The 13,917-nt window shown below is 35.3% G+C and overlaps 1 protein-coding gene across 1 annotated transcript in view; it reads right to left on the bottom strand.

The window, feature by feature from the left end:
- Positions 1 to 13,917, bottom strand: part of Sir-1 (sid-1-related gene1) — a 29,611-nt gene that overhangs the window by 3,603 nt on the left and 12,091 nt on the right. Inside the window, exons 13-17 of the mRNA XM_073092501.1 lie at positions 13,429 to 13,504; positions 12,391 to 12,564; positions 11,894 to 12,011; positions 773 to 895; positions 175 to 291 (exon numbers count right to left, since the gene is read on the bottom strand). Of these exons, the coding sequence (XP_072948602.1) occupies positions 175 to 291; positions 773 to 895; positions 11,894 to 12,011; positions 12,391 to 12,564; positions 13,429 to 13,504 (608 nt within the window). The remainder of the gene's footprint in view (positions 1 to 174; positions 292 to 772; positions 896 to 11,893; positions 12,012 to 12,390; positions 12,565 to 13,428; positions 13,505 to 13,917) is intronic.

Raw genomic sequence — 13,917 nt, 5'->3', positions numbered from 1 at the left:
CGTCAGCGAGCCAAATGGGGGTTTAAGTGATACTACTATCCCGACGTTGAGTAAGGAACTCTACATGCATCATTCGTTTTTTTTTTTAAATATCTTTTCCCCTATCCGGGAATCGAGCTAATAAAAAGTGTGTTAAAAATTCTAAAGCATTATATAATGAGCACATAATCTTACCCATTTTGAAACGGCCGACGTAATAAATCTTCAGCGCCAACACAAAACATACAGTCAGATGTAGAATGGTGAATAGCACGTAAAAGTAGATACTCGGATACATTATACCGATGAGACCTGGAACAAACATTCTGAATAAATTCATCTACTACACCCTTCTTCCTACACCCTTCAAACCAAAACACAGCAGCGTTTAACACAGCTCGCGTGCTTAATTTTTTTTTTTTTGCCATTCGGTTTGAAATTATCTGAAACGTAAAAAATTTTTAGTTCGGTTTGAAATTATCTGAAACGTAAAAAATTTTTACGTTTCAGATAATTTCAAACCGAATGGCAAAAAAAAAAATTTTATGTGCCCTTTCAGCATAAATCCCTATTAACCTTTAGCTATAGGCCCTTTTACCTTTAAGCACGCGAGCTGTTATGAGGTTTAAATAGGTGTAGCGGTGGTGCCCCCGGAGTCGAACCACAAAGGGTTCTACCACCTTCAAAATACAACTGACGTATACAACTAACTATACAACGCTCGCGTTGACGTCCGGGTGCCGGTTCTGGTACAGCTTGGGTCTGTTGGTAGTACACAAACAAACAAACTCACCGATGGCCATGACGACGGCGATCAGCATGAAGGTGGCGTGCGCGCTCGCGTTGACGTCCGGGTGCCGGTTCTGGTACAGCTTCACCATCACCAGCACCGCGATCACGTACATGAACGATGAGTCTGGTGGCAATAACATATGTGATTTAGATTAGAAGCCCAGTTGGCAATAGAAATTCATACGAAATGAGATTAGAAACCTAGTTGGCAATAATGGCAATAGAGTTTCATACGTGAATGATATTAGAAACCTAGTTAGCAATAGAGTTTCATACGTGAATGATATTAGAAACCTAGTTGGCAATAGAGTTTCATACGTGAATGAAATCAGAAACTTGGTTGGCAATAGAGTTTTATACGTGAATGATATTAGAAACCTAGTTGGCAATAGAGTTTCATACGAGTATGATATTAGAAACCTAGTTAGCAATAGTTTCATACGTGAATGATATTAGAAACCTAGTTGGCAATAGTTTCATACGTGAATGATATAGAAACCTAGTTGGCAATAGAGTTTCATACGTAAATGAGATTAGAAACCTAGTTGGCAATAGAGTTTTATACGTGAATGATATTAGAAACCTAGTTGGCAATAGAGTTTCATCATCATCATCATCAACCCATTACTGTCCCACTGCTGGGCACGGGTCTCCTCTCAGAATGAGAAGGATTAGGCCATAGTCCACCGCGCTGGCCAAGTGCGTATTGGTAGACTTCACATACCCTTAAGATTTTTTTTTTTTTTATAAATCTCTCAGGTATGCAGGTTTCCTCACGATGGGATACGTTTCACGTTTCATACGTGAATGATATAGAAACCTAGTTGGCAATAGTTTCATACGTAAATGAGATTAGAAACCTAGTTGGCAATAGAGTTTCATACAAGAATGATATTAGAAACCTAGTTGGCAATAGAGTTTCATACGTGAATGAAATCAGAAACTTGGTTGGCAATAGAGTTTTATACGTGAATAAAATCAGAAACTTGGTTGGCAATAGAGTTTTATACGTGAATGATATTAGAAACCTAGTTGGCAATAGAGTTTTATACGTGAATGATATTAGAAACCTAGTTAGCAATAGTTTCATACGTGAATGATATTAGAAACCTAGTTGGCAATAGTCTCATACGTGAATGATATTAGAAACCTAGTTGGCAATAGAGTTTTATACGTGAATGATATTAGAAACCTAGTTGGCAATAGAGTTTTATACGTGAATGAAATCAGAAACTTGGTTGGCAATAGAGTTTTATACGTGAATGATATTAGAAACCTAGTTGGCAATAGAGTTTTATACGTGAATGATATTAGAAACCTAGTTAGCAATAGTTTCATACGTGAATGATATTAGAAACCTAGTTGGCAATAGTTTCATACAAGAATGATATTAGAAACCTAGTTGGCAATAGAGTTTCATACGTGAATGAAATCAGAAACTTGGTTGGCAATAGAGTTTTATACGTGAATGAAATCAGAAACTTGGTTGGCAATAGAGTTTTATACGTGAATGATATTAGAAACCTAGTTGGCAATAGAGTTTCATACGTGAATGATATTAGAAACCTAGTTGGCAATAGAGTTTCATACAAGAATGATATTAGAAACCTAGTTGGCAATAGAGTTTCATACGTGAATGAAATCAGAAACTTGGTTGGCAATAGAGTTTTGTACATGAATGATATTAGAAACCTAGTTAGCAATAGTTTCATACGTGAATGATATTAGAAACCTAGTTGGCAATAGAGTTTTATACGTGAATGATATTAGAAACCTAGTTGGCAATAGCGTTTCATACGTGAATTAGATCAGAAACCTAGTTGGCAATAGAGTTTCATACGTGAATGATATTAGAAACCTAGTTGGCAATAGAGTTTCATACGTGAATGATATTAGAAACCTAGTTGGCAATATAGATTCAAACGTGAATGACATTAGAAACCTAGTTGGCAATATAGATTCAAACGTGAATCACATTAGAAACCTAGTTGGCAATAGAGTTTTATACGTGAATGATATAGAAACCTAGTCGGCAATAGAGTTTCATACGTGAATGATATTAGAAACCTAGTTGGCAATAGAGTTTTATACGTGAATGATATTAGAAACCTAGTTGGCAATAGAGCTTCATACGTGAATTAGATCAGAAACCTAGTTGGCAATAGAGTTTCATACGTGAATGAAATCAGAAACTTGGTTGGCAATAGAGTTTTATACGTGAATGATATTGGAAACCTAGTTAGCAATAGTTTCATACGTGAATGATATTAGAAACCTAGTTGGCAATAGAGTTTTATACGTGAATGATATTAGAAACCTAGTTGGCAATAGAGTTTCATACGTGAATGATATTAGAAACCTAGTTAGCAATAGAGTTTCATACGTGAATGAGATTAGAAACCTAGTTGGCAATAGAGTTTCATACAAGAATGATATTAGAAACCTAGTTGGCAATAGAGTTTCATACGTGAATGAAATCAGAAACTTGGTTGGCAATAGAGTTTCATACGTGAATGATATTAGAAACCTAGTTGGCAATAGAGTTTCATACAAGAATGATATTAGAAACCTAGTTGGCAATAGAGTTTCATACGTGAATGAAATCAGAAACTTGGTTGGCAATAGAGTTTTATACGTGAATAAAATCAGAAACTTGGTTGGCAATAGAGTTTTATACGTGAATGATATTAGAAACCTAGTTGGCAATAGAGTTTTATACGTGAATGATATTAGAAACCTAGTTAGCAATAGTTTCATACGTGAATGATATTAGAAACCTAGTTGGCAATAGTCTCATACGTGAATGATATTAGAAACCTAGTTGGCAATAGAGTTTTATACGTGAATGATATTAGAAACCTAGTTGGCAATAGAGTTTTATACGTGAATGAAATCAGAAACTTGGTTGGCAATAGAGTTTTATACGTGAATGATATTAGAAACCTAGTTGGCAATAGAGTTTTATACGTGAATGATATTAGAAACCTAGTTAGCAATAGTTTCATACGTGAATGATATTAGAAACCTAGTTGGCAATAGTTTCATACAAGAATGATATTAGAAACCTAGTTGGCAATAGAGTTTCATACGTGAATGAAATCAGAAACTTGGTTGGCAATAGAGTTTTATACGTGAATGAAATCAGAAACTTGGTTGGCAATAGAGTTTTATACGTGAATGATATTAGAAACCTAGTTGGCAATAGAGTTTCATACGTGAATGATATTAGAAACCTAGTTGGCAATAGAGTTTCATACAAGAATGATATTAGAAACCTAGTTGGCAATAGAGTTTCATACGTGAATGAAATCAGAAACTTGGTTGGCAATAGAGTTTTGTACATGAATGATATTAGAAACCTAGTTAGCAATAGTTTCATACGTGAATGATATTAGAAACCTAGTTGGCAATAGAGTTTTATACGTGAATGATATTAGAAACCTAGTTGGCAATAGCGTTTCATACGTGAATTAGATCAGAAACCTAGTTGGCAATAGAGTTTCATACGTGAATGATATTAGAAACCTAGTTGGCAATAGAGTTTCATACGTGAATGATATTAGAAACCTAGTTGGCAATATAGATTCAAACGTGAATGACATTAGAAACCTAGTTGGCAATATAGATTCAAACGTGAATCACATTAGAAACCTAGTTGGCAATAGAGTTTTATACGTGAATGATATAGAAACCTAGTCGGCAATAGAGTTTCATACGTGAATGATATTAGAAACCTAGTTGGCAATAGAGTTTTATACGTGAATGATATTAGAAACCTAGTTGGCAATAGAGCTTCATACGTGAATTAGATCAGAAACCTAGTTGGCAATAGAGTTTCATACGTGAATGAAATCAGAAACTTGGTTGGCAATAGAGTTTTATACGTGAATGATATTGGAAACCTAGTTAGCAATAGTTTCATACGTGAATGATATTAGAAACCTAGTTGGCAATAGAGTTTTATACGTGAATGATATTAGAAACCTAGTTGGCAATAGAGTTTCATACGTGAATGATATTAGAAACCTAGTTAGCAATAGAGTTTCATACGTGAATGAGATTAGAAACCTAGTTGGCAATAGAGTTTCATACAAGAATGATATTAGAAACCTAGTTGGCAATAGAGTTTCATACGTGAATGAAATCAGAAACTTGGTTGGCAATAGAGTTTCATACGTGAATGATATTAGAAACCTAGTTGGCAATAGAGTTTCATACAAGAATGATATTAGAAACCTAGTTGGCAATAGAGTTTCATACAAGAATGATATTAGAAACCTAGTTGGCAATAGAGTTTCATACGTGAATGAAATCAGAAACTTGGTTGGCAATAGAGTTTTATACGTGAATGATATAGAAACCTAGTCGGCAATAGAGTTTCATACGTGAATGATATTAGAAACCTAGTTGGCAATAGAGTTTTATACGTGAATGAAATCAGAAACTTGGTTGGCAATAGAGTTTTATACGTGAATGATATAGAAACCTAGTCGGCAATAGAGTTTCATACGTGAATGATATTAGAAACCTAGTTGGCAATAGAGTTTTATACGTGAATGATATTAGAAACCTAGTTGGCAATAGAGCTTCATACGTGAATTAGATCAGAAACCTAGTTGGCAATAGAGTTTCATACGTGAATGAAATCAGAAACTTGGTTGGCAATAGAGTTTTATACGTGAATGATATTGGAAACCTAGTTAGCAATAGTTTCATACGTGAATGATATTAGAAACCTAGTTGGCAATAGAGTTTTATACGTGAATGATATTAGAAACCTAGTTGGCAATAGAGTTTCATACGTGAATGATATTAGAAACCTAGTTAGCAATAGAGTTTCATACGTGAATGAGATTAGAAACCTAGTTGGCAATAGAGTTTCATACAAGAATGATATTAGAAACCTAGTTGGCAATAGAGTTTCATACGTGAATGAAATCAGAAACTTGGTTGGCAATAGAGTTTTATACGTGAATGATATAGAAACCTAGTCGGCAATAGAGTTTCATACGTGAATGATATTAGAAACCTAGTTGGCAATAGAGTTTTATACGTGAATGAAATCAGAAACTTGGTTGGCAATAGAGTTTTATACGTGAATGATATAGAAACCTAGTCGGCAATAGAGGTGAGACGTATATACTGGAATAGGTTTTTGGAACAAGTTTTTGACTGGACGCGTAAAGACTTATTCCGTGCTCACCACGTAAACGCGTCTCGAGTATTTAGGCGTCTCGCCTATATAGTTGCGGGTTTGTGACTCGCACACTCGCAAGCTCGGTCGGTCGGTTCCAGTGACATTCGCGGGAACTCGGAGAAGTTCGGTTCGCGGCACTTGATGTTTGTAAGTTGATTTATTTGTTACGCGTTTTTAAACCTAATGTCTATACATTTAGAATCACTATTACTTTGTAAAGAGTTTGTTTACTCACTAGTTACTTACCAAAACAATGTATATATTTCGGAATATTTAGTTTTTAAATCAGTACGTTAAGATACCTCACAGGAATGGTGCTTATTGTTTACGTTATAAGTTTTAAAGTGACTTTTGTACCATTATAATAAACAACTGTCTTTTAATTTATTCGTGGATGGATGTTTTGTTTTTGAAGTAAATTGTAAAATATTGAGTAATTTGTAAATAATTTGATATGTAAAGAACTGATTTTTAATTGATTAAAGTTTTTAATACTATTTAATTTAAAGTATTTTAAAACGAAAACGTTTATGTACTCAGCTTAATAGACGTTAATAATCCATAAATCGTATAATACCTCATTACTAGATCTCGATGTTAAGAGTATAACTATACGCTAGTTGTGGAGACGTCATTAAACTCGAGACGCCTTAATACTCGTGGACCTCGTTTTTGGAATAAGTTAGAGGTGAGACGTATATACTGGAATAAGTTTTTGGAATAGATTTTTGATTGGACGCGTAAAGACTTATAAGTGTTCACCGCGTAAACGCGTCTCGAGTATTTAGGCGTCTCGCCTAGTTGCGGGTTTGTGACTCGCACACTCACAAGCTCGGTCGGTCGGTTCCAGTGACATGCGTCGGATCTTGGAGAAGTTCGGTTCGCGGCACTTGATGCTTGTAAGTCGATTTATTAGTTATGCGTTTTTAAACCTCATTCAGTGTTTTGTGATCAAATAAATTGTAAAATATTAAGTTATTTGAAAATAATTTGGTATATAAATAACTGACATTTAATTGATTCAATTTTTCAATACGATTTAATTTAAAATATTTTAAAACGAAAACGTTTATGAACTTTGCTTAATTTGACGTTAATAATTCATAAATCGTAATAATAATCCATTACTAGATCAGAAGTATAGCTATACGCTAGTTATGGAAACGTCATTAAACTAGAGACGCCTAAATACTCGTGGACCTAGTTTTTGGAATAAGTCTTTAGGCGGACGCGTACTTCTAAGACTCAGTACGCATTTTACCTAGTATATCTCACCTCTAGTCGGCAATAGAGTTTCATACGTGAATGATATTAGAAACCTAGTTGGCAATAGAGTTTTATACGTGAATGATATTAGAAACCTAGTTGGCAATAGAGCTTCATACGTGAATTAGATCAGAAACCTAGTTGGCAATAGATTTTCATACGTGAATGAGATTAGAAACCTAGTTGGCAATAGATTTTCATACGTGAATGAGATTAGAAACCTAGTTGGCAATAGAGTTTCATACGTGAATGATATCAGAAACCTAGTTGGCAATAGAGTTTTATACGTGAATGATATTAGAAACCTAGTTGGCAATAGAGCTTCATACGTGAATTAGATCAGAAACCTAGTTGGCAATAGAGTTTCATACGTGAATGAAATCAGAAACTTGGTTGGCAATAGAGTTTTATACGTGAATGATATTAGAAACCTAGTTGGCAATAGAGTTTTATACGTGAATGAAATCAGAAACTTGGTTGGCAATAGAGTTTTATACGTGAATGATATAGAAACCTAGTCGGCAATAGAGGTGAGACGTATATACTGGAATAGGTTTTTGGAACAAGTTTTTGACTGGACGCGTAAAGACTTATTCCGTGCTCACCACGTAAACGCGTCTCGAGTATTTAGGCGTCTCGCCTATATAGTTGCGGGTTTGTGACTCGCACACTCGCAAGCTCGGTCGGTCGGTTCCAGTGACATTCGCGGGAACTCGGAGAAGTTCGGTTCGCGGCACTTGATGTTTGTAAGTTGATTTATTTGTTACGCGTTTTTAAACCTAATGTCTATACATTTAGAATCACTATTACTTTGTAAAGAGTTTGTTTACTCACTAGTTACTTACCAAAACAATGTATATATTTCGGAATATTTAGTTTTTAAATCAGTACGTTAAGATACCTCACAGGAATGGTGCTTATTGTTTACGTTATAAGTTTTAAAGTGACTTTTGTACCATTATAATAAACAACTGTCTTTTAATTTATTCGTGGATGGATGTTTTGTTTTTGAAGTAAATTGTAAAATATTGAGTAATTTGTAAATAATTTGATATGTAAAGAACTGATTTTTAATTGATTAAAGTTTTTAATACTATTTAATTTAAAGTATTTTAAAACGAAAACGTTTATGTACTCAGCTTAATAGACGTTAATAATCCATAAATCGTATAATACCTCATTACTAGATCTCGATGTTAAGAGTATAACTATACGCTAGTTGTGGAGACGTCATTAAACTCGAGACGCCTTAATACTCGTGGACCTCGTTTTTGGAATAAGTTAGAGGTGAGACGTATATACTGGAATAAGTTTTTGGAATAGATTTTTGATTGGACGCGTAAAGACTTATAAGTGTTCACCGCGTAAACGCGTCTCGAGTATTTAGGCGTCTCGCCTAGTTGCGGGTTTGTGACTCGCACACTCACAAGCTCGGTCGGTCGGTTCCAGTGACATGCGTCGGATCTTGGAGAAGTTCGGTTCGCGGCACTTGATGCTTGTAAGTCGATTTATTAGTTATGCGTTTTTAAACCTCATTCAGTGTTTTGTGATCAAATAAATTGTAAAATATTAAGTTATTTGAAAATAATTTGGTATATAAATAACTGACATTTAATTGATTCAATTTTTCAATACGATTTAATTTAAAATATTTTAAAACGAAAACGTTTATGAACTTTGCTTAATTTGACGTTAATAATTCATAAATCGTAATAATAATCCATTACTAGATCAGAAGTATAGCTATACGCTAGTTATGGAAACGTCATTAAACTAGAGACGCCTAAATACTCGTGGACCTAGTTTTTGGAATAAGTCTTTAGGCGGACGCGTACTTCTAAGACTCAGTACGCATTTTACCTAGTATATCTCACCTCTAGTCGGCAATAGAGTTTCATACGTGAATGATATTAGAAACCTAGTTGGCAATAGAGTTTTATACGTGAATGATATTAGAAACCTAGTTGGCAATAGAGCTTCATACGTGAATTAGATCAGAAACCTAGTTGGCAATAGATTTTCATACGTGAATGAGATTAGAAACCTAGTTGGCAATAGATTTTCATACGTGAATGAGATTAGAAACCTAGTTGGCAATAGAGTTTCATACGTGAATGATATCAGAAACCTAGTTGGCAATAGAGTTTTATACGTGAATGATATTAGAAACCTAGTTGGCAATAGAGCTTCATACGTGAATTAGATCAGAAACCTAGTTGGCAATAGAGTTTCATACGTGAATGAAATCAGAAACTTGGTTGGCAATAGAGTTTTATACGTGAATGATATTGGAAACCTAGTTAGCAATAGTTTCATACGTGAATGATATTAGAAACTTGGTTGGCAATAGAGTTTTATACGTGAATGATATTGGAAACCTAGTTAGCAATAGTTTCATACGTGAATGATATTAGAAACCTAGTTGGCAATAGAGTTTTATACGTGAATGATATTAGAAACCTAGTTGGCAATAGAGTTTCATACGTGAATGATATTAGAAACCTAGTTAGCAATAGAGTTTCATACGTGAATGAGATTAGAAACCTAGTTGGCAATAGAGTTTCATACAAGAATGATATTAGAAACCTAGTTGGCAATAGAGTTTCATACGTGAATGAAATCAGAAACTTGGTTGGCAATAGAGTTTCATACGTGAATGATATTAGAAACCTAGTTGGCAATAGAGTTTCATACAAGAATGATATTAGAAACCTAGTTGGCAATAGAGTTTCATACGTGAATGAAATCAGAAACTTGGTTGGCAATAGAGTTTTATACGTGAATGATATAGAAACCTAGTCGGCAATAGAGTTTCATACGTGAATGATATTAGAAACCTAGTTGGCAATAGAGTTTTATACGTGAATGAAATCAGAAACTTGGTTGGCAATAGAGTTTTATACGTGAATGATATAGAAACCTAGTCGGCAATAGAGTTTCATACGTGAATGATATTAGAAACCTAGTTGGCAATAGAGTTTTATACGTGAATGATATTAGAAACCTAGTTGGCAATAGAGCTTCATACGTGAATTAGATCAGAAACCTAGTTGGCAATAGATTTTCATACGTGAATGAGATTAGAAACCTAGTTGGCAATAGATTTTCATACGTGAATGAGATTAGAAACCTAGTTGGCAATAGAGTTTCATACGTGAATGATATCAGAAACCTAGTTGGCAATAGAGTTTCATACATTAATGACATTAGAAGCCCAGAGGGCCATATAAATTCATACGTGAATGAGATTAGAAATCTATCGGTCTTTTGGCGTCCATTCATTACGTAAGAATCGTGGCAATTTTTTCTTAATATGATATTGGTAAAATCTTATTCTTTCAATTGGGAGATCCGAAATTCAAACCCTGGTCAGACACCTCCGATCTTTCTAAGTTATATGAGTATGCAAAAAGAATATCACTTGCTCATACAGTGACAACATCGGCAGGAACCCTTCAAACCCAGTGGCGGACTGAAGTTATCGGAGGCCCGAGGCGGAAAGTTAAATGGAGGCCCCCAGTGACAAAAAGTTGATTTCATTTTACAAAATCCTTACTAATATTATAAATCCGAAAGTAACTCTGTCTGTCTGTCTGTCTGTCTGTCTGTCTGTCTGTCTGTCTGGTTGTCTCTTCTTCATGCCCAAGCAACTGAACAGATTTTAATGAAATTAATGAAATTTTGTATAAAGATAGTCTGAGACCCGAGAAAGGACATAGGATGGTTTTTATCCCGGAAATCCCACGGGAACTAGGGATGGCGATCCAAGATTGATTAATCGGAGAATCGATCTTTTGGATCCAAAACGTCGATTATTTTTATGGATATTAGTAAGGATTGAATCGTAAACTATGCATTTGATCAAGTGACGATCTTTAGCAAAGTTGAAGGTACGAATTTTTAGTTTTATGTATGTTAGTACTTTATATTATTTTCTTTTAAACGCGGGCGAAGCCGCGGACATAAACTAGTTACAAATATGTCATTGACTTATTCGCCGTAAAATACGCATGATACCGGCGACCTTTTTTTCACTGATTTATACATATTTCACCGATTGTTCTTTTTTAGCGACTGCGTTTGGGCCCCCAGGATTATGGGCCCGGGGCGGACCTTTCCGAATTTGTATGAAAAAAATATGTTTTTTCTTTAAAAAAATCCTTTTCCATTAATTTGTCACATAACATTACTTCCCAGAATTTGACCCTCATAATCAACACTATCAGATAGAGGAATAATATACAGGATGTTTTTTTTTTTTTCAAAATGAACTCGTTCGATTTCCGGCAATTTGCGAAATTCACCCTATACAAGGTGAATTTTTCAAATGTGATTCTTATAAGCAACACTATAAGATAGTGGAATAATATAGAGGGTGTATTTTTTTTCAAAATGAACTCTTTCGACTCCCGGCTAAGGATAAAGATATTTTAAAAAACTAAAGATGCAGTTTTAGTTTTTGTCAAAATCGGCCTCGTCATCGTCGTCGTCGGCCTTTCAGCATTTTTCGCTAATGTTATATAGTTTCGGATTTGGTCCTGAAGGCAATTTGAAAAATTCACCCTGTATACATGTATATACATATATAGCAGTTGCATACCTCCTTTTTTGAACATTGTTAAAATAAAATGCATATAAACGTGTGTTTAATATACTCACCAAATTGGAAGTTCATTTTATTTGGACACAGATGGTAACAGGCCGACAGAACCCCCTCCATGACCAAAGCCAGCCCCATAGAGTAGAACAACCCATGATGTTGAGGTATGCCCAAGTCCTGTGAAAATTTATAATAATTTTACATTTTTTTTATTAATATAGGAGTAGCAGACGAGCATGCAGTCCTGATGGTAAGTGGCTACTGCCGTACGGATCTGTAATCAACCCCAGACAGGATTAGATTATTACTTGAGGTCGGCCTCAGATGCGCCGCTACCCCTGAGGACTAAGTTGGAACGCCTCGGAAAAGTATGTCTCCCTTACCACATCCTTCAAACCATAACACTGCTGTTATGAGGCAGAAATAAGTGTGGTGGTGCCGGAGTCGAAACACAAAGGGTTCTACCACCTTCATACTTCTACTATTACTACTACTACTACTACTACTACTACTACTACTAGTATTATTACTGATCCTACTACTACTACTGCCCCACCTGATGCCGGTGGCCATTCAGCTGCCGACACCTGGTCTGCAGCATGAACACCAGCCCGAGGACCACGTAGCCGATGTTGGAGTACACGTGGTTGAAGTCTGACAGAGGACCCAAGGGATGGGCGCAGAGGAAGTTGTAGTAGCATACATCCTGGTCACCGGTTTGGAAGACCATCTAGAAAGGAGAAGTAAACATAGAAACTCTAAAATCGTAATAGAAAACTCCGCATTTGACGACCCGCGTGACGGAGCGGTCACCATACCGGTCTGACGCGCAAAGGATTCCGGATTCGATTCCCGGCCACACATTTGAATGATGAATTTAGATATCTATTCTGGGTCTGGGTATTTGTGTGTGTCCATGGCACCCACGATACAGGGAATCCTAGTGTGCGGCTGTGAGTGTAGAAAGCGTAGCAAAAAAGCGTAGAAAGAGAGAGATAGACAAAAACAGAAAAGAGATAGACGAATATTTCTATTCTCTTGAGAAAGAGATATAGGGGTAGACAAAATGAGATAGATTAAGATCTCTTTTTTCTTTCTGTAAAAAGAAAAGTACTCTTTTTCTCTTTTTATTATAGTAAAAAAGACACAAAAGAAGATAGAAATAGAGATAGAAAAATAAGTAAAGGGAGCTAGAGAGAACTTCCAAGGACACCAGCTGTCCATAATATATTTTTATTGATTATGTTCATTTGAATGATATCCTAATTCTTTATGTCTTTGGAATTTATTATATATCACGACACTATTTGTTGTGAATATTCGCTATACAAAAATGTAAAAATTAAACTCGTACATCTTCCAATAGGTTATTACGTGGTGTATTACAAAAAGATTTGTGACGTCATTGTAAATCCAATATGGCGAACGGCCCAAAGCAACAAATTATTATATACCCCATGTTATGGGTATCAAATAAAAGGGTTTTCTAAAGATAATGTGAAAAAGAAAATTATGAAACTAAAAAGTTTATTTTTAAAAACATAAAGCATACATTTTTTTACATAAAATTTATTTTATTAAGATCACTACTCACCCTCTGATAAGTAAACAGTAATTGTACTACGGGTAGGGCGTACACAACCGCCACTGTTAGCGCACTCCAAAAGTACCTGAAAACAGTATTGATATATCAGAAATCATCATCATCATCATCAACCCATTACTGTCCCACTGCTGGACACGGGTGTCCTCTCAGAATGAGAAGGATTAGGCCATAGTCCACCGCGCTGGACAAGTGCGTATTGGTAGACTTCACATACCTTTGAGATTTTTTTTTTATAAATCTCTCAGGATGCAGGTTTCCTCACGATGTTTTCCACAAGTGATAATCAATTTCTAATACGTACATAACTTTAAAAAAAACAGGTGCGTGCCTGGGATTTGAAGTCGATGCCGTAAGTAATGGTCATAACATCGAAGAATTAAGGATAGAGTTAAGGATTAGTATGTCATCAATGAAAAAATATGTATTTCCTTCAAAATTACCGTATTCCTTTCGTTTGTCAGTTATCATCACATCCCA

The sequence above is a fragment of the Epargyreus clarus genome, unplaced genomic scaffold (genome assembly GCF_041222505.1).
Source record: "Epargyreus clarus isolate Ecla_fem2 unplaced genomic scaffold, WU_Ecla_fem_2.2 ptg000036l, whole genome shotgun sequence".
In the NCBI taxonomy this organism is placed as follows: domain Eukaryota; kingdom Metazoa; phylum Arthropoda; class Insecta; order Lepidoptera; family Hesperiidae; genus Epargyreus; species Epargyreus clarus.
The sequence above is the reverse complement of the archived record's forward strand: the minus strand, read 5'-3'. Positions and strand labels throughout refer to the sequence as shown.